Here is a 20,645-nt window from a genome sequence, read left to right as displayed (position 1 = left end):
TTGAGATGAACCACCAGTGTGTTTATATTGGAATCGTTCCGTTTTTATACTAGGCTTTACGGTAGTCTTCTTCCGGGAAAGAGGGAGGGGGTTTACTTGCAAAGATTTAAGTTATGAAGGCGAGATAAGAGAAACCGTTTCTGGCAGCTACCAGTGCGGCGCTGATGGCAGGTATGCACCCAATCACAATTATCTTTGCTACTTAAATTTTTTTTACAAAAATCAACACATCGTTGTTTCCGCTAAAATGTAGAAAGAGCATGGATAGCTTAACTTGTTCGCTTTCTTCAAAATGTGTTATTCACTCGCCTACTCGCACGACACGCTTTTAAACAAACTAACTTATTTCATTACAGTAAATGCCTAACAGGAATGGACATCATTGCCGATAAAAAGAAGAAAATGCGCCAATGAGTGATTCCATCCCCGTCATATGATGCTCGGAGGTGTGTTGCTGCTCCATAATCGACTGTCATTTTCACTCATTCATTCTTTGTGAAGATGAACGAATGCGGGTGTCTTGTCTTATTTCAGACATTGTCATAGTGCGCCAGCCCGTCTCTGTGTGTGTGCCTGTGAACTTCAAGGTGACCCTGAGTGTCCGTGCTGAGGCTGCAGGCATCCTTAAGTACCAGTGGTTCATTTATGGTGACGATGGAGATAGTTACGAGGTATGTAGACACCCGAGTAGCCCGTCACAAGTCTTTTTCTACTCTCCCAAACACAACCAAATGCACTGGTTCACATTTACAACATACATTTTAAGACCATCGGAAGTTGAAATTGTTTGAATGTGTTAAAAACAGGCGGCCCGGTAGTCGAGTGGTTAGCACGCTAACCACTCACGTTGAATCATAGCTGTAACAGACACAAAGGTGTGTAGTTTGACACACAAGGCTAATACGTAAAGTCTAGTTATATCGATATCGGATATATCGATAGTCCCGGTTATATCGATACTATTTCGATGCACGCACGGAGAAAATTACATGCAAACAGGGTCGGATATATCGATAGTCCCGGTTATATCGATATTTTTTTCGGACTCCCTTAAATATCGATATAACGAGACTTTACTGTAGTATATCACCTGCGCCATGTTGCTGTCTAACAACTACTGTGCCCCCCCCCCCAAAAAAAAAAATACAATCAGATCTAATTTTGTTGTCTACTAACTCGTTCACTGCCATTCACAAATTTATTCGGGAATAGAAAATATGATGTAGAGCGCCATTCCCGAATTTGTTCGGGTTTTGGTTGTTTTCATGCTTGGGTGCCGATAAAGCGCTGGCCATGGCCTCTGGCAATGTTGATTCTTTTCCACAAGGGGCAGCATTTCTATTTTTTTCCATGTTATCGCTTTGTTCCAGCTTCAACTGTTGTTAAAGCGCTATGTAAACTAATATGTATGTGTTGCATTGCATTTTGGACAGCCGCCCTCATTTCAAGCTCATATAACTGCAGACCCATATTATTTAGGAATTAACTCTTTTTTTCTGATGAAAGAAGAGAGTCTAAGGTTTCTAACTCTGTAGTGAATGTTTATGTAGTCCTAAAACACAATATTATGTGGGTCCTGGAATTCAGGTGACAATCACAAAGACCCTGGCACTGAAGTGGACACATTTTTGCATGTCTGGCAGTGAATGAATTAACAACGGTATTCCCGCTCAACCGATCGCAAATTTGAACAAAATGTGGAAAAATGTCTTCCTTTAGTTTAGTGTGAAGGGAAAATATTATTTAGCACTTTGGTTCTTCTGTTGCATCAAAAATTCTATTAAGGCTATGGCAGATATGGTGTCTCTTTGACTAACAACATTGCATCATTGCACGGTTAGGAAATTCTGTCAAATCATATCACATCATGATTGTCAGCAGGATTCGCTTTACATCTACTGATACTTCTTTCCATGACAATCCCCATTTTGAATATCTTCATGTATTTTTCTTTCCTCTTTGAAGGTGTACAATGGAACTCAGCCGGATCTGATCATTGACACCATTAAAACACGCTGCTATGTATGCCGGGTCCATGACAACTTTTGTAATTCAGTGTTCAGTGAGTGGGTAAAAGTGAAAGTGCTTGACATAAATGCAGCAGGTAAAAATGACCCCACTGCCTAAACTGATCCAAAGCATCAATACAAATTTCTGACGGGTATTTCAATCAAACTCTTGCGGCTTTCATTCTTTCCCCAACAATCTCAGATTTGCCGCTGCAGTGGCGGGGTGAGCCCCACATTGCTATAAACCCCAAACCTCAGACAATACAACTAGGCGGGAAAATTACTCTCTACTGCGCCGCCTTTGGCAACCCTGCTCCAAGCTACCAGTGGTACAGAAATGGACACATGCTTTTAAAAAACACTACTGACACGCTTCAGGTAAGGAAGGAAGTGCTAATATTTACATGATGTCACGCACCCATCGCTAACCATGTCATTCATTACAAAAGGTCGGTTAATATGTAGCCTGATGTTTGATTTGCGGTCAAGTATCGTTTCACGTGCTTACCAATGAATGAGCGATTGTGCTACTTGTAGATTGAACATGCTGAGGCCAAGCACAAAGGATCATACTTGTGCTCAGCTTCTAACGTACTGGAAGAAATATGGAGCGAACCGGTCGAAATTGACGTTGGTAAGTCATAAACGAAACCTATCGCCCCCACAAAAGACACATTTTCCTGTACTTTTCGCTGAAACGTCCTTAGTTTCCTGTGTCATGTTATAAAAAAAGACTTAATTTCATTTCATCTCATTGAATTAAAACTCAGTATGTTGGTTTCCTTTAAGCTGAAGGTACTTCCCCCATTTCTACGGAGTAAAGGGGAAGTTGTTAGATTCCAAATGTGTTTTTTTTTGTCTGAGCAATACAGCAGCGATGTAAAATGAAACCACGAGCACCGTTTCGCCCTTTTGCTCATTGTTGCGGTCTGCAGGGTGCATCACAAATAGATTGCAACACCTTATGCAATCCTTTTTGACCAAATCGTTCATTGCTATTGGAAACAAAATGATGACTCAGCCTTTTTGTTGTTTTTAATCTAGTTGAAATTGATCAACTTCCTCTTCCAGCAACCAAAGGTAAATTTTTTTTGACCATTTCATTTTCAACCCATGTTACTTCTAGAATGGAAACAATTGATGTTTTTTTATTTTAACAATACAGAAACACAAATCTATTTTGACCATCTGTTTTTAGCTGTCGACAAAGTTGCCTTACTTATCGGCAACTTGAATTACGCCTACCATCCTGGCTTAATGGCCCCTGTGATGGATGTACACGAGCTCGCCAATCTCCTGCAACAACTAAAATTCCGAGTTGTGTCGTTGTTGGATCTCACCAGGATGGAGATGCTGGCTGCTCTCGACAACTTTTTTGAACTCCTTGACAAAGGGGTTTATGGTAAATGCAGTTTGTTGACACCTGCCTTTTCACCCCATAGCATCTTGGAATACTCAATTAAATTCAACTCAATTCGAATATACAGTAAAGTCTCGTTATATCGATATCGGATATATCGATAGTCCCGGTTATATCGATACTATTTCTATGCACGCACGGAGAAAATTACATGCAAACAGGGTCGGATATATCGATAGTCCCGGTTATATCGATATTTTTTCGGACTCCCTTGAATATCGATATAATGAGACTTTACTGTATTTAAAGGACAGCCGACGTCTCCGGACAAGTTGTGTCCATAATTTGTAAAATGGCTTCAAATGACTTCTACTGAGCGTATTTGACAAAGATTCCACCTCCTATAGTTATATTTTACATTTTAAGACTCGCGCTGAATATTCAGGAAGTCTTGTTTTAGAGTTGGTGACGAGTCCGTACGTGACGTCACTAAAGGACCGCCCTTGACCTTAAAAAAGACGCATTGTAGCGGTCCTTCCATCACGTCAATGTATTTTGCTGTACTTGTTTGGTCTGGGGACCTCGTGTTGCACCCAAAAGCCGCCAGAAGGCCAGAAGAGGGTGTCCAAGCACCATATAAGGAATTTATCAGCCTGTGTAAACGGAGGTGGCCACAGGATGTCGCTATTGTGTGCCTCTTTTTTTGGGTGAGAGATTTTCCCCCAATATTGCCTCAAAATGGCACAAATAAATTCTTTAATCGATTGCAAACATGTATGCTTTCCTCTTCAGAACTATTTGAATAATATTCATAACTGCATGTGTGACAAGAAAGCATATTCTCCGAATCTGAAGCCATTGTTTTGATTCACTAGCAATGCAAGACGTCTTGGCGTCACGTCACGAACTGGGGGCGGGACTTTCTGAAAATGCTCAATTTTTTGCAGATTTTGGACACTTTAAGTAATTTTTATTGGTGTTTTGCATTTGACTAAAAATATCATACTGCGTGTTTTGGGTATTTTAGATGCTATAAAACGTTTTTCTGGTGTCAGTTAAAAAACAAAAAAGTGACGTCGGTTGTCCTTTAAATCATTCACTCCCAGACATGTGCAGAAATGTGTCCACTCCAGTGTGAGTTTTTGTCAACGTCACTCGATGGGACCCACAGAATATTAAGTTTTAGGACTACATAAACATTCAATGCAGCCTAAGTAAACTTAGACTCTCTTCTTTCATCAGAAAAAATAGTTAATTCCTAAATTAGATGGGTCTGGAGTTTATGAGCTTGAAATGAGGGCGGCTGTCCAAAATACAATACATATTGGTTTATATAGTGCTTTAAATAACTCTGAAGCAGGAACAAGGCGCTAACATGGAAAAAAGGGAAATGTTGCTCCATTGTTGAAGGTAAAACATTGCCAGAGGCCATGGTCAGCACTTTATCGGCACCCAAGCTAGAAAAAAACAACCTGAACTAATTCAGGAATGGCACATATTTTCAATTGCCGAATAAATTCATTAATAGCAGTGAATGAGTTAAAATGTCTGAAGTTTCGCCATAAAAATAATGTATACTTATATTTGCCGCTTCAGATTTATACCCGCTGGACTTTACATTATCACATGAGATACAGTAAAGTCTCGTTATATCGATATTCAAGGGAGTCCGAAAAAATATCGATATAACCGGGACTATCGATATATCCGACCCTGTTTGCATGTAATTTTCTCCGTGCGTGCATAGAAATAGTATCGATATAACCGGGACTATCGATATATCCGATATCGATATAACGAGACTTTACTGTATTTGTAAAGAAAGAGGTCACACACGCGGAATTCTAAGAATGTTGATTAACCTTAGACACTGTAGACCACAGGTGTCAAAGACGAGCACCGGGGGCCAATTCTGGTCCACCACATCATTTTATTCGGGCTGCAAAAGCAAATCGAACTTATGAAATTCCATGATGCTTGCTAAAGTCTGAACCAAAATGTCAAATTGTGAATGAGTTAAAAATCATTTTCCAATAAACACCGCTGTATCCAAATAATTCATACAAGAAACAAAATTGTATTAATACGAGTTCTAAAGTTGGCGAGGAGGCGTGTCTAACTTTGAGCGCAAGGTCAATCCAAAGAGAGCGAGCAGCAACGGAAAAGGCTCAATCCCCTCTGAGCCTCTGCTTAGTTGTATATAATAAAAAAGCTTTACTGTAATCTGAAACTTAACATGTCATGTCGATACGTCTCTTCATAGAATTAAGTTTTACGCACAGGAAGAAGTACTGGCTATTTATGGTGTATCATGGTGTATAATTTTCATGTCACTTTCACAACATGACATTGAATGTATTTGGAACATACTGCGCATATGACAGGCATTTGTTTACTTCGGTCACACATTTCTGAATTTCTCTTGATATTAATTACATGTTCACACGCTCGAATTAATCAATCGATATTTCATCACCTTCGACAGGCCTTTTCTACTACGCGGGTCATGGTTACGAGTGTGTTGGGAGAAATTACTTGGTGCCTGTGGATGCACCGCAACCTTACCGAACTGAAAACTGCGTGTGTGTGCAACGGATCATGCTGCAAATGCAGGAACGAAACACTGCGCTGAATGTCGTCCTACTGGACACCTGCCGTAAATGGTAACATTAAGTACAGTGATACTTCGGTTTACGATCCCCTTGGCTTACGAACTTTTCGGTTTACGAACGTTGAATTTATGAAAATTTTACCTTGGCATAGGAACTATTTTTAGGGATACACACGGAGTTGCCACAATGAGTGATGTCGTTCGCGAACGAGCCTGTTCTCCTAAAAGAAAATGGGAGCCGGCTTGTTTTGGTCCTCTATTCCCCGCCCCCAGTCGTCAGTTAAAGCCACGTTATTTGTGTAGAACGCAGCAGTGAGGGGTGGTGGTTTAAACATTAAAGAGACAGGCAGATGACAGCGAGAGAGTGACAAAATGGATACAAAACAGTGAAATTTGGACTCGTTTCAACTTTGATAGTTCAAAGGTAGAGTGTAGACTGCAAGGTTAAAATTCCCATTAATCAGGCTCCACAAATAACCCGCACTAGCCATCAGTTCAATTTGAAATGAAAACAAGCAAGGGAACCAGCTATTAATGATGTTTCTAGTGTGTCTTGTTGCATCTGTTGCTGTTGCAATGTCACAACTTCCAAGATGTACAACCTATAGCTTCTTCAGAATCAGAATCAGAATACCTTTATTCGTCCCGCAATGGGGAAATTTGCAGTCCACAGCAGCAATTGAAGAGGGATGGGGTTGGGGTGGGAGTGAAAGGATAGAAAACAAGATATTCTAAGCATAACAAAATAAAAAAAGCCCTTGAAGCCCTTTATGCAAAAAGCTATCCATTCCATGAAGCCATCAACGACCATCACAAAGGTAAATAAAACAACTTTATTATACAGTACAGTTTATTTCTTTAATTATAATACCATAGCACATTTATTATACATAAGATAAGGCATATTTGTGTAGTTTTAAGGCTTAGAAATTTAGAAAGTAGAAAATTGTTTTATGGCAGGGGTGTCAAACTCCGGTCCTCGAGGGCCGAAGTTTTCCAAGTCTCCCAGGTGTGTTGCAACAGAGAGACTTGGAAAACATGTAGGACTTCAGCCCTCGAGGACCGGAGTTTGACACCCCTGTTTTATGTGGACCTGGGAATGGATTATTCTCATTTTAATGGTTTCCTATGAGAAGTTAATTTTCGGGATACACACTTTTCGCCTTACACACTCTGTCTGGGAACCAATTAAGTTCGTAAGCCAAGGTATCACTGTAGATGGATTTCTTTTTTTTTTAAGATAATGGTTTCTTCTATGTGATCGGTTTAGGTCTAAATTGATGTAAAAAAATGTGAACCCATCAAATAATGTTTACTACTAGCTAAATATTATTTCTGGATTACTATACGTATTTTTTGTGTTATATAAATTTTCTCTGAAGTTTTGGAGGTACATGGTGGATTGTAAACACCTGATCAAAATGTTCTTCTTTTCTTAAAGGAACAACCATCAGCGCATCCCATCAGTCATCATGTCACAGCGGCCGAAGGGAAATACCGTATATGGCTATGGCACGTATGTCCATGTGCAAGTTGAAATATTTGCTGACACCACAGGTGTCAAAGTCAAGGCCCCGGGGGCCAAATCTGGCCCGCGACATCATTTTATTCGGCCCGCAAAAGCAAATCAAACTTGTGAAATTCCATGATGCTTGCTAAAGTCCGAACCAAAATATCAAATTGTCGTATTTAACCACAATAACAGTCATTATTTTTTACTTCAAATTTGAAACTTAGTTATTCATTAATTTGTCTGTACGTGATATGTGGATTCAGAACGGCCCCCCGAGAGGAAACATAAATACAATGTGGCCTGTGGCAAAAAAAAGAGTTTGACACCCCTGGCTTACACAATCAGCTCACTCTACTGTGATTAAAATTGCCATATGTAGCTTTGGACATTAAAAACACGACTATAATTTTATGAATATATCCATCCAGGTGTGAAGATGCCGAGGCTTTTGAAGTCCAGGATGGAGGCAAAAGTACGGGAATCTTTACCAAATACTTGAACAAGCACATCCTTCAGGCGGAAAAAATCACACGCGTCTTAGAGAAGGTGTCCGAGGGTGAGTATTTCCAAAAAAGCATCTAAAAATTGTTGAAACACACCTTTCACAGCCACAAGTTTAAATAAATTAATTAATTAATAAATCTAGCTTAAGTAAATATACAGACGCTCCCCAATTTACGAACGAGAAACGTTCCAAACAGTCATTCGTAAGCTGAATTTTTTCGTAAGTTGCTTGAGTGCTATATTTTGTATGGAATGTACTGTATGTTTAAAGGACAACCGACACCATTTCTTTTCCTAACTGACATCAGAAAAACGTTTTCTAGCATCTAAAATACCCAAAACACGCAGGGTGGTATTTTTGGTCAAATCCAAAACACCAATGAAAATGAGTTTAATGTGTCCCAAAACTACTTCAAAATGACCTCGGAGATGGCGCGTTTCAGTAGGTCCCGCCCCCTTGTTCGTGACATCACTCCAGGACGTCTTGCCTTGCTCTAGTCTTCAGATTCGGAGAAAATGCATTCTTGTTACTCATCCAGTTATGAATATGATTCAAATAGTTCTGAAGAGGAAAGCATAAATGTTTGCAATCGATTAAAGAAGTCCTTCCGTATCAATTCGAACCGTCAGCACTCCAATGTAGCGTCCCAGAAAATGCACAAGATGGCGCCCCAGCTCCATTGGAAATGGGCTGATTTGTCTGCTGGAAATTTGTATGAAATAGTAGTTTTGGTGCAACACACAACGATTCACCAGCGCGTTATTTATGTGTTTTCCTTCTAATTTCACCATAAACATGGATCAACACGAAGTTTTCAGACCAAACAAAATACATTGTGTGTCACTTTCTCGGTCAGCGGCGTTCCTGACGTGACGTCACGTCAGGAATCGTCACCAACTCGCAAACAAGACTTACTGAATATTCAGCACGAGTCTTAAAACGTAAAATATAGCTATATGCGGTGAAATCTTCGTAAAATACGCTCAGTACAAGTCATTTCAAGTGATTTTACAAATTATGGACACAACTTGTCCGGAGGCGTCGGTATAAGTATGTTTAAAATGTATGGAAGCATGTTTAAGGTTTGTATTAGTAACCTGTATTGGTTTATACTGAAAAATAATAATTTAATAAAATCTATGCGCTATAAAGATATGTACATGTACAATTGGAGAGAATACTACATGTGTTACTACAAAAATGTTCGTTTATACCATTGTTCGTAACTCGAATGTTCGTAAGTACGGGAATGTGTATTCAGATAGATTTCCTCATTTTAGTCCTCTTTCACGCAAGACTTATGATTGGAACTGTTTTTTTATGAGTGGTTCATGGAGAGGGTGCTTTACTGTCTGTTTCATCTGCCACTTGTGACATAATTTTTGAAGATACTTTTAACATGCGACCTCATTCTTCGGAAATTCACACCGTCGGCCTGAGAACAGCAAGACATTTGAGCGCCGCAAAGCACAAGACAGCTGCTCGGCCTTTTGGACCCTTCCGTGGTCCTCCTCCCACCTCATATGAGTGGATTTGCAAGTCAACTGTGACTAGACAGGGCACCTGCTTGACAGCCCACTGTGCTTCATGTATGAGTTTTTAACTCATTCACTGCCATACATGTGCAAAAATGTGTCCACTTCAGTGCCAGGGTTTTTGTCATTGTCACTCGAATTCCAGGACCCACAGAATATATTAGGACTACCTAAACATTCAATGCAGCGTAAGAAACCTTAGACTCTCCTCTTTCATCAGAAAAAGAGTTAATTCCGAAATTATATGGGTCTGGAGTTATATGATCTTGAAATTCGGGCGGTTGTCCAAAATACAATGCAATACATACATATTGGATTATATAGCACTTTAACAACAGCTGAAGCTGGAAGAAAGCGCCTAACATGGAAAAAATGGAAAGGCTGCCCCCTTGTGGAAGGGAAAAACATTGCCAAAGGCTTTGGCCAGCACTTTATCGGCACCCAAGCATGAAAAAAACAAAACAAATTCGGGATGGCGCTTGGCGTCATATTTTCAATCCCTGAATAAATTTGTGAATGTAAGTGATTGAGGAAATATTAAATTAAAAATGGGATAGTATACATATGTTTAAAAATAATTGTCAGGAATTACTGCCAGTTTGTTTTTTTATGGCACAAATTGACAGAAGTGGCGCATAAATATACGATTTTCTTGCTCCTTATCTACCTTCCTTTTATGTGTTCTTATTTTTCCGTTCCTCATTTGTTTATCCACTCCAGTCACCTCAGCAAATTCCCCTCAATTCCTCAACGTCAACCATGTGCATCCCATAAAGACTGTCTAAACTTCACTATGGGGTTACCAAGGCTGTTACGTCATGGGATAGATTACCGCAGTTTTTTGTAGTTAACATTTGAGTGTTGTGTTAAATTCTAACTTGCACTGTACTGAGTTACTTGACAGAATACCAATGCTAAGAATTGACTGCGAAGATCAACACTGTATTGAGCAAGGAAACCCTACTTGAATGCCTACTTAATTTTGTTAGCCCCACATTTTAACTTTTCATGACAACTGAGATTGACCCCAATTAAATTATGAGCTTTAGTCAGGCTTCAATGTACTTGAATACATTTTTGTTTTCAAATTTCCGATTTGGTGATGACTTAACTCTTTCACTGCCATTCCCGAATTTATTTGGGAATTGAAAATTGTGACGTGGAGCGCCATTCCCAAATGTGTTCAGCATCGCATTGTATTTTGGACAGCCAACCTCATTTCAAGCTCATATAAGTCCAGACCCATATAATTCATGAATTATTTTTTTCCCTAAGGTTTCTAACACTGTATTGACTGTTTATGTTCTCCTAAAACCAGTTTTAAAATATGAAATAAAAAAATAATGACTGTTATTATTGTTTACATTTTGGTTCGGACTTTTGCTAGCATCATGGAATTTCACAAGTTAGATTTGCTTTTGCGGGCAGAATAAAATAATGTGGCGGGCCAGAGTTGGCCGACGGGCCTTGACTTTGACACCAGTGGTTTACGGTGTCTAATTTTAATCAATGTTTTTAGAATTTCCCATGTGTGACCTCTTTCTTTACAAATATCTCATGTGATAATGTAAAGTCCAGCGGGTAGTCCGGTGAATATAAGTATACATTATTTTTATCGCGAAACGTCAGACATTTTAACTCATTCACTGCTATTCACGAATTTATTCGGGAATTGAATTAGTTCGGGTTTTTTTCTTGTTTGGGTGCCGGTATTGTGCTTTTTCCATGTTAGCACTTTGTTCCAGTTTCAGCTGTTGTTGAAGAGTTATAGAAACCTATATGTATGTATTTCATTGTATTTTGGACAGCCGTCCTCATTTCAAGCTCATATAACTCCAAACCTATATACAGTAAAGTCTCGTTATATCGATATTCAAGGGAGTCCGAAAAAATATTGATATAACCGGGACTATCGATATATCCGACCCTGTTTGCATGTAATTTTCTCCGTGCGTGCATAGAAATAGTATCGATATAACCGGGACTATCGATATATCGATATAACGAGACTTTACTGTAATTTAGGAATCATCTCTTTTTTCTGATGAAAGGTTTCGTAAGCAGCATTGAATGTTTAATTCTGTAGGTTCTGGAATTTGAGTGACTGGAAATGTTTTTCCCTTCCACGAGGCGGCAGCATTTGTCTTTTGTACAGTCACCCCCATTTCGAGCTCAAATAACTCCAGAAGCATATAATTTAGGAATTAACTATTTTTTTCTGATGAAAGAAGAGAGTCTAAGATTTCTTACGTTGGATTGAATGTTTATATAGTTCTAAAACTCGATATTCTGTGGGTCCTGGAATTTGAGTAAAAATGACAAAAACCCTGGTACTGGACACATTTTTGCACATCTGGCAGTGAAAGAGTTAAGATGAAAATTTGTGTTGAAAAAAAATTGTGAACACACTGACACTCTTTTACGTCTACGTTAGATTTAGGTCGAGACCCTCTGGTCACAGGCAAGCAGGTTGTGGAAATCAAGCACACCTTAAAGGAACCTCGGTCCCTTGCCGATCTGGTTCAGACAGCCGGCCACACAAGGGAACTTCATTTCAGAGATTTTTGCTGGCAGCGAGCAAATGGTGCGTTCACTTATTCAAATTCCACTTGAGTCAGAGTGACCTTTGTTGCTCATACCTCCTACACAAAAAGCATGTGATTTTCTATTTTAAAACACTCTGAAAGTACTTCCTTAAAATGTAGCAACATTGTGACTTGGTTCCCTTCTGTTTGGTGTTTATGTCTATGATGTGAATGAAAGCGGCTGAGAAGTTCCTCAAATATACCTGACCTTGCGAGTAATTTGATTTGTCACAGGCTTATCGTGTGTAAAAAAAATTGCTGACTTTAATTTTTTTAAGAATATAATAATGAGAGGATTTAAATGCCGCTTTAGTCTAATTATTTTATGTACCTTTGTTTTCAGAGCTACCAGGGAAGAATCGACTGACGTTCCTTTGTGACGTAGAAGTGGAGCTCAGCTTCTCAGCCTTGTTCTCAAACGTCATGGTTGTTTTTGGGGTTATAAAGACCACAGGCCCCAAAACAGACAACTGCACCATCACGCTGAGTAGCATACCTGTAAATATTGTTTATGCTTAATACTGCACAATGAAAATCCAACAAACCACTTTAACACATTCACTGCCAGATGATGTGCAAAAATGTGTCTTCTCCAGTGCCAGGGTTTTTGTCATTTTCACTCAAATTGTAGGACCCACAGAATATTGAGTTTTAGGACTACATAAACATCTAATGCAACGTAAGAAACCTGAGACTATCATCTTTCATCTGAAAAAAAAGAGTTAATTCCTAAATTATATGAGTCTGGAGTTAGCTGAGCCTGAAATGAGGGTGGTTGTATAAAAGGCAAATGCTGGCCCCTTATGGCAGGGAAAAACATTGCCAGAGGTCTGACCGGAGCTTTAAAAGCAACCCCCACCCGCAAGAAATAACAAAACTCTTAACAAATTTGGGAATGGCGCTCCATGTCATGCTTTTCAATTCCAGAATAAATTTGGGATTTGCAGTGAATGAGTTAAAAACCACAATGACAGTTACTTTTGGATAAAATTTTACATTACATACACTGTATGCAAAACAAATACAGTGACACCTCGGTTTACGAACCCCTTGGCTTATGAATATTTCGGTTTACAAACGTTACATTTATAACAATTTTACCTTGGCGTATGGACTTTACCTTGGCATACAAACTTTTTTCATACACGGAGCTGCCTCAATGAGTGATGTGTCGAATGAGCCCGTTCTTCTAACAATAAAATGGTAGCCGACTGTTTTTGTCCTCTATTCCCCGCCCACAGTCTTCGGTTAACGGCACTTGATTGGTCAAGAACGCAGCAGTGGGGGGGGGGGGTTTAAACATTAAAGAGACAGGCAGACAACAGTGAGAGTTTCAATTTTGATCGTTCAAAGGCAGAGTGTAGACTGCAAGGTTAAAGTATCCCATCAATCAGGCTCCACAAACAACTCTCACAAGCCATCTGTACACTTAATGCAAAAAGCTATCAACCCAGCTAAACAGAACACAATTGATGAGGATCTAGATACAATTATCACAGAGAAAGCACCTACAAGGGATCATTCCTCAAGATGGTGAAAGGAGAAGGTTACGTTCCTCATCAAGTGTTTAATGCTGATGAAACCGGCCACTCCATTCCATCAAGCCATCGACCATCACAAAGGTAAATAAAATGACTTTATTATATAGTAGTGTTTATTTCTTTAATTATAATGCCATAGCACATTTATTATACATAAAATAAGGTATATTTTGTGTAGTTTTAAGGCTTAGAAAATTAGAATATCGAAAATTATGTTTTATGGTGACCTGGGAACGGATTATTCTCATTTTAATGGTTTCTTATGGGAAATTATTTTTTGGGATACACACTTTTCGCCTTACACACTCTGTCTGGGAACCAATTAAGTTCGTAAGCCAAGGTATCACTGTACAATAAAAAAAAGACCACATGTAAATCAGCATTATAAATTCCACGTTGCTCATCATTGAAAGGGTCATGTTTCCATTCGAAAACAGAAAAGAATCACCACACTGCCCACGTTTCACGAGCAGGAGGAAGTCATGCCCATATATAGACATCCAGGTTCCCCTCACTAAAACCAAACCAGGAAGTGGGCTATATTGACATCTAGTGGCTGATCATAATGAATGACGAAATATGCTTCTCACAAATTACTTCATCCTGCTGTTTTCAGCCGATGGAGGAACTTTACTGTGGGCCTGGAAGGTTTGAGGAGATGGATTATATTCTATTCGATGAAGGTGCTAACCCAGACTGTACTTTGCGAGTGTGTGGACTTCAGAAACTCAAGGTATGTGTATCCTGATTACTGTCGCTCATGGGAGAAGACTCAAAACGGATAATACATTTGTGTTTATTTGTCCTTTGTAAGGAATCACTGGTCATCAGGATGGATTTACACTATACGCACATGGAGAGCAGGCTACGTTTTACAGAGAGCATACAGGTGGACATTGGAAAACCTTTGGTGGCCTCCTGTAAATTGTACGAGACACTTCAAAAGACATCACCCTGGAAACCAGATGCTGCTTCTACCCAGAAAATAGGCAGAATTTTGCACCCGAAGCAGACTCATGCTGGTCCAAATCGGCCCTTTACCCGGAAGGCCGAGTGTACCGCTCAACTGGTCCCATTTATGTGTAACGAACCCGAGGAGAATGATGAGAATGAGCTACAAGACTAGTTAGACTTGTTCATATTTAATGCCTTTATTTATGCGATTCCAATCATCCAACACTGAAAAGACATCAACATACTCTAGTAAATATAGTTTCATCTAAAAGTTTGTATTGTTCATTAATTATTTTGTCATTTACATATATTTTTACAGGTAGGAAAATGGCCGGCCACAGATATGTGTCAAATAAAGAGAATTATTTATCCAACGAATTCTCAGTATTTCATTTTAAACCAAAAGTGTGTTTTGGTTCTTTCTGAAATATCAGAGAATGGATTGCGTTGTGCTTAAAGGACAACCGACACCCCCTGGACAAGTTGTGTCCATAATTTGTAAAATCACTTCAAATGACTTCTACTGAGCGTATTTTTGGATTGGATTGGATTGGATATGCCTTTATTAGTCTTACAGTGGAGAAATTTACATTTCACAGCAGCAAAGATTTTAATAAGATTCCACCGCATGTAGCTATATTTTACGTTTTAAGACTCGCGCTGAACATTCAGGAAGTATTGATTTTGAGTTGGTGATGATTCCTTACGTGATGAAGGCCCCTGACTGAGAAAGCGACACACAATGCATTTTGGGTCCTTTGTCTGGTCTGAAAACTTCGTGTTGATGGCAAAATTAGAAGGAAAACACATGAATAACGTGATGGTGAATCGTTGTGTGTTGCACCAAGACTACTATTTGATACTAGTTGACACAAATTCCCAGCCGGAAAATCAGCCCATTTCCAACGGAACTTGGGGGCCATCTTGTGCATTTTCTGGTACGCTACATTGCAGTCCAGACACCTCAAAATGACACGGAAGTACTTCTTTAATCGATTGCAAACATTTATGGTTTCCTCTCCAGAACTATTTGAATCATATTCATAACTGGATGAGTAACAAGAAAGCATCTTCTCCGAATCTGAAGCCATTGTTTTGATTCTAGAGCAAGGCAAGACGTCATGGCGTGACGTCACGAACAAGGGGGCGGGACCTTCTGAAACTCGCCATCTCCGAGTTCATTTTGAAGTAGTTTTGGGACACTTCACTTTGGGTGTTTTGTATTTCACTAAAAATATCAGCCTGCGTGTTTTGGGTATTTTAGATGCCATGAAACGTTTTTCTGATGTCAGTTAGGAAACAAAAAGAAATGGCGTCGGTTGTCCTTTAAATAGATAGACAGAGTTTAAATAATTACATTTGTTGAAATATGTTTTGTTATTCCGAGATTAGTAAAGTGCCACGTCAAATAATTAACTCACATTACTATAGATTGAAGATTACCGAACTATTTGGTTCGCGTAGCAATATGTTACATTCGGTGTCAAACTCAGGTTCTGGAGGGCCGCTGTCCAATATGTTTTCCAAGTCTCCCTGTTGCAAAACGCCTGATTCAAATGATGCGAAATGAGGCACGTGACAGCAGTGACAAAGTGCATTCCATATCACGGAAGTTTATTAAGGATATATACGACATCGGAGGCCTCGTCGTACAGCTCGGTTAGCTCGCCGTGATCGTATAGTGGTTAGTACTCTGCGTTGTGGCCGCAGCAACCCCGGTTCGAATCCGGGTCACGGCAACCGGGCCAATCATTTTGCACTTAGGTCTTTTAATTATTTTTCTTCTTTAATTGAGGTTTTTTATCGATAAATTCCTTGTTGCTGACGTGGCTGTTTTCTGTACAAATAAGGGAAATTAACGAGTTTATATCATGCAGTAACGACATCTCTCCTCCAGGGAGCAGTGTAATATAACAAAATATCTACAATATGAATCGACGGCTAAATAAAATATTTTAAAATATGAATCCGACTGAAATTCAAACTGTCATGTTTAAACACAATTCATTAACATTAATCATACTGAATATTAAATGTTTTATTGCACCTGGATAGCACGGAAAAAGAGCACACTTATGAAAATCTTCCCTAGAATGAGAGGTGAGTGACAGAATATCTTCATTAAAGTGTGTGTGTGTGTGTGTGTGTGTGTGTGTGCGTGTGTGTGTGTGTTTTTTTTTTTTTTGGGGGGGGGGGGGTGTCAGCGTTCGCTCTTGGGCTGTTTCACTTTGACGTCAGATTTCATTGGGGCCCGCCCGCCAGCTCTAGTGGCAGTGATGAATGTGAATGGGGAGGTGGGGGAGGTGGTGCTAGGGGGGGCATCCAACATCAGACACACAGCGGAGTGGAGTGTCACTGTGCGTGGATGGAGGCAGGCATCGTGGGATTGTTCCTATTTTATCGACCGCAAGACGCCAACCTGACGGAACCGCGATGGTGCACTGCTTGGCGACTCGACGCGCGGCTGCGGGTCGTTTAGGGGACCCGAGAATGTGGTCGTTGTGACGTTGACTTGAAAGCCGCTAATTTTTTTGCTGACATTATTGTTCCCGGCCGGTACGCACAGCGAAGATGTTGAGTCGATTCGTGAGTGGTAGCGTCAGGAATCTCGAACGGGAATACAGCTGCACCGTCCGGCTTCTGGACGATTCGGAATATACGTGCACCATTCAGGTGAGTCACCTGTCGGGCCATTGGGCGATTTTGGTACGGCTTGAAAGGCATTCACGAGAAAGGGCTGCTTTGCATTTGTCCTCTGTTAGTCTCTGACGAGAAGAAGCTGACCCCAAATGTGCTCTCGGTTTCCGTATTTCGGACAACCTAGCGTGATGCATTTACCCCTTGGCACCCACAATCGTCAAAACACATCAGTTTACAGACAAAGTTTGCTGTCGGTGCTCCGAGGTGAAAGGAAAATCGATCATCTATGTAGCTTTACAATGGTTTGTCACAGAAACCGTATCTTGCTTGTTTTCTACTTCATTTAAACAGCCTGAATCTCTGACGGATTTTCTTAACCGATCAATTTGCCTTATGGTTTATGGTAGTGATATAGCCTTTTTGCACCCGTAAAATCCTTTATGGGAAGCATTAATGTAGGATATACCGTGAGGGGCTCCTGTCGATTTATTTCCTGACAGGGCAGTAACCTCCGTTTGCACCTTTGACACTTGACTCTGAGGCACTTTATCAGTCTAATGATATTCCTTATGTGATATGTCTTTGTAGGTTTTTCTAATATATTACTGCCAGCAATTGTAATTTGAGGCACAAAATATACCCGTGTGATACCTTTTCACATGCTTGTAGCTTTGTGATACATTTCAGCTTTTAATAATTACAATTTTAATTGTGATTTTCATGTCAACAATAAATTAGATTAGATTAGCCTTTATTAGTATCGCAGTGGAGAAATGTATATTTCACAGCAGCATAGTGATGAAAGTAAGAGGACAGGAAAGGAAGAAGTAGAAAAACTAAATGCAGAAGCTGCTGAAATGGCAGCCACTCTTGCGGCCCCATATTGAAGTCAAAACAACAAAAAAACTAAATAACAAATAATGTGACACAACACAGAAGACACAGACAGTCATTCAATCTTAAACACATTCTGCACCCCCTTTTTTTGTACGAAGCAGTTCTAAATGAAAGAGGGGAGGATCAAAGCGTCCTTTTCACCAGTGGATCTGGGACGTCATGGTTAAATGTGCACATCTGCTATAAGCTAAATGTTGAAAGTAAACACAAAGCTGTAGCATCCATTGAAGAAAAGAGACTGAAATCTCCTCTCCCACGTAAATCCGCTTCAATTCCAAGCCGCGACAGTTCCATATAGGCATTGGCGCTCTGCGCTTTCTTCTGTAGGAGCCATTTACCGCTTCTCATAAACATAAACGGTCTGGGGCGTTTCAGACGTGACGTCACATAAGGCATCGTCACCAACTCAAAAACAAGACTTCCTGAATATTCAGCACGAGTCTTAAAACGTAAAATATAGCTATATGTGGTGGAATCTTTGTAAAATACGCTCAGTAAAATTCATTTGAAGCCATTTTACAAATTATGGACACAACTTGTCCGGAGGCGTCGCTTGTCCTTTAAGTGTCTGTACATCTTGGAAATATGCCTGGCTATTTTGGTCACGGAAAAGGTACCATCGTGGCACTGTAGCTTAGATTCAATTTCCCCCCTGAAAAGAGCGGAATATAGACTCCTAATGTGTCACTATTTCTGACTTTATCTAGCAGATGGAACATCCGAGGTATTCTGCCTTTTATCTTGTGTCAATTTATGGATGTATTGCTGCTAGTCTGAAATAATTTATAGTGCGTTACCGTTGATTCCTAAATCGGGCAGGATCTTTAATAATACATATGAGGTGTCCCTTCCATTAGATAGCACGCTATTCACTATTGTGGTGGACGATAGACATCAATCTAAAACACCTGTAAGGAGATTTAAAAAAAATGTCTTTTTGTAGCAACTGTCCATCCAACTGCGAGCTTTTTGATGACGTTCCACTTTTTTTTTCATGCTCGCAAGCAGGTGTAAAAAGAACCTGTCACGTCAATTACAAAACCATTTCTTCTTCTTGGTGGATGCTGGATTAAAAGAGGTGTCGAAAAGACATCCCTGGAGACTTTGCTGACTAGACATATTAAAGCCTTGTCAAGGCAACATTAACCTACCTTGTAGAACAATGAAACATTCATAAGACCTTCCAGATTCTTCCTTCTTTGATTTCCATTGTCATCAACAGGCTTACAACTGCTCTTTTTATCCCACGAGAAGGTATGAAACGGATACTGTAAAATGATAACTGGGCATTTTGAAGAGAGGTAGACGTTCTGTTTGGACCAAAGAGAGGAAAAAAGCTCTTGATGATGCAAAATGTTTACCATTTATCAAGTGATGAGAGGGAAAAAAAAGGTCAAAATTAACTAATTCACTGCCAGACGATATGAACAAAAAATGTGTCCACTCCAGTGCCAGGATGTTTGTCATTGTCAGTCGAATTCTAGGACCCACAGAATATTGACTTATAGGACTACATAAACATTCAATACAGCGTTAGAAATTTCAGACTCTTCTTTCATCAGAAAAAAAGTTAATTCCTAAGTAAGTTCTATCGGTCTCGAGTTATATGAGCTTGAAATTAAGGTGGCTGTCCAAAATAATAATTACAGTAAAGTCTCGTTATATCGATATTCTCGGAGTCGGAAAAAATATCGATATAACCGGACTATCGATATATCCGATCCTGCGGCATGTAAATTTTCTCCTTGCGTTCATAGAAATAGTATCGTAATAAGCAGTACTATCGATATAACCGATATCGATATAACGAGACTTTACTGTATAATAATAATCCATTTGATTTATAAGCGCCTTTCAGAACTCTTCACTTTACAGTCAGTTACAGGATAAGTTTTTATGTGGGTGAGCAGCAGCAGCCACACGTGCCAGCGTTCACTCAACCCAGAAGTAACTCAAATAGATAGAAAGCTAGCTAGATAGCTAGCCAATAAATAACCAATAGTTAGCTAGCTAGATAGGTAGCCAGCCAGCTAAATAGCTATATAGCTAATCGATAGCTAGCTCGATACCCGGCCAGGGAGCGAGATAGCAAATAGCTAGCTAGCGAGATAGGTAGCTAGATAGCTCATAATACATTTGGATTTCACAGGGGTTTTGGGTTATATAGCGCTTTAACCAACAGCTGAAGCTGGACCAAAGCGGGAAATACCGCGTCCTTATGGAAAAGAGAAAAAAAAACATTGCCAGAGGCCATTGCCAGAGGCCATGGCCAGCGCTTTATCAGCACCCAAGCATTGAAAAAACAAAATCCGAACAAATTCTATGTCATATTTTCAAATCCTGAATACATTTGTGAATGGCAGTGAATGAGTTAAAATGTCTAAAATTTCGGCATAAAAACTAGCGCTTTATCGGGACCTTCCGCAAGAAAAACAAAAACCCAAACTAATTTGGGAATGGCGCTCAACGTCACACGTCGCAATTCCCGAATAAAT

The 20,645-nt window shown here is 39.7% G+C and overlaps 2 protein-coding genes and 1 non-coding gene across 7 annotated transcripts in view; all 3 read left to right on the top strand.

The window, feature by feature from the left end:
- The first annotated feature begins 90 nt into the window (after positions 1-90).
- malt3 (MALT paracaspase 3) lies at positions 91-14,984 on the top strand. 2 transcript variants are annotated; one of them, XM_088996081.1, is made up of 15 exons: positions 91-171; positions 357-446; positions 535-671; positions 1,966-2,104; positions 2,212-2,387; positions 2,547-2,643; positions 3,054-3,089; positions 3,208-3,411; positions 5,855-6,032; positions 7,422-7,496; positions 7,922-8,049; positions 11,968-12,117; positions 12,462-12,616; positions 14,276-14,392; positions 14,474-14,984. In XM_088996081.1, exons 2-15 carry the CDS (start codon positions 434-436, stop codon positions 14,783-14,785), a joined length of 1,917 nt encoding a protein of 638 aa, XP_088852207.1. In that variant the 5' UTR covers positions 91-171; positions 357-433; the 3' UTR covers positions 14,786-14,984. The 2 variants fall into 2 exon arrangements, with proteins under 2 accessions (XP_088852207.1, XP_088852208.1); XM_088996082.1 differs by lacking the exons at positions 1,966-2,104; positions 2,212-2,387.
- Positions 14,985-16,280: 1,296 nt separating this feature from the next.
- Positions 16,281-16,352, top strand: trnah-gug (transfer RNA histidin (anticodon GUG)). The gene has a single exon. It is a non-coding gene; the product is annotated as a tRNA-His (tRNA).
- A 582-nt stretch (positions 16,353-16,934) lies between these two features.
- Positions 16,935-20,645, top strand: part of LOC148897691 (FERM domain-containing protein 5-like) — a 66,595-nt gene continuing 62,884 nt past the window's right edge. For all 4 annotated transcript variants that reach the window (XM_088996073.1, XM_088996072.1, XM_088996075.1 and 1 more), the window contains exon 1: positions 16,935-17,286. In XM_088996073.1, the coding sequence (XP_088852199.1) occupies positions 17,185-17,286 (102 nt within the window). In that variant the 5' untranslated portion in view covers positions 16,935-17,184. The remainder of the gene's footprint in view (positions 17,287-20,645) is intronic.

This window comes from Hippocampus bargibanti, linkage group LG05, assembly GCF_051943395.1.
Source record: "Hippocampus bargibanti isolate YZ-2025 linkage group LG05, ASM5194339v1, whole genome shotgun sequence".
Classification (NCBI taxonomy): Eukaryota; Metazoa; Chordata; class Actinopteri; order Syngnathiformes; family Syngnathidae; genus Hippocampus; species Hippocampus bargibanti.
Note: the sequence above shows the minus strand (reverse complement) of the source record. Positions and strands in the feature narration are given on the sequence as shown.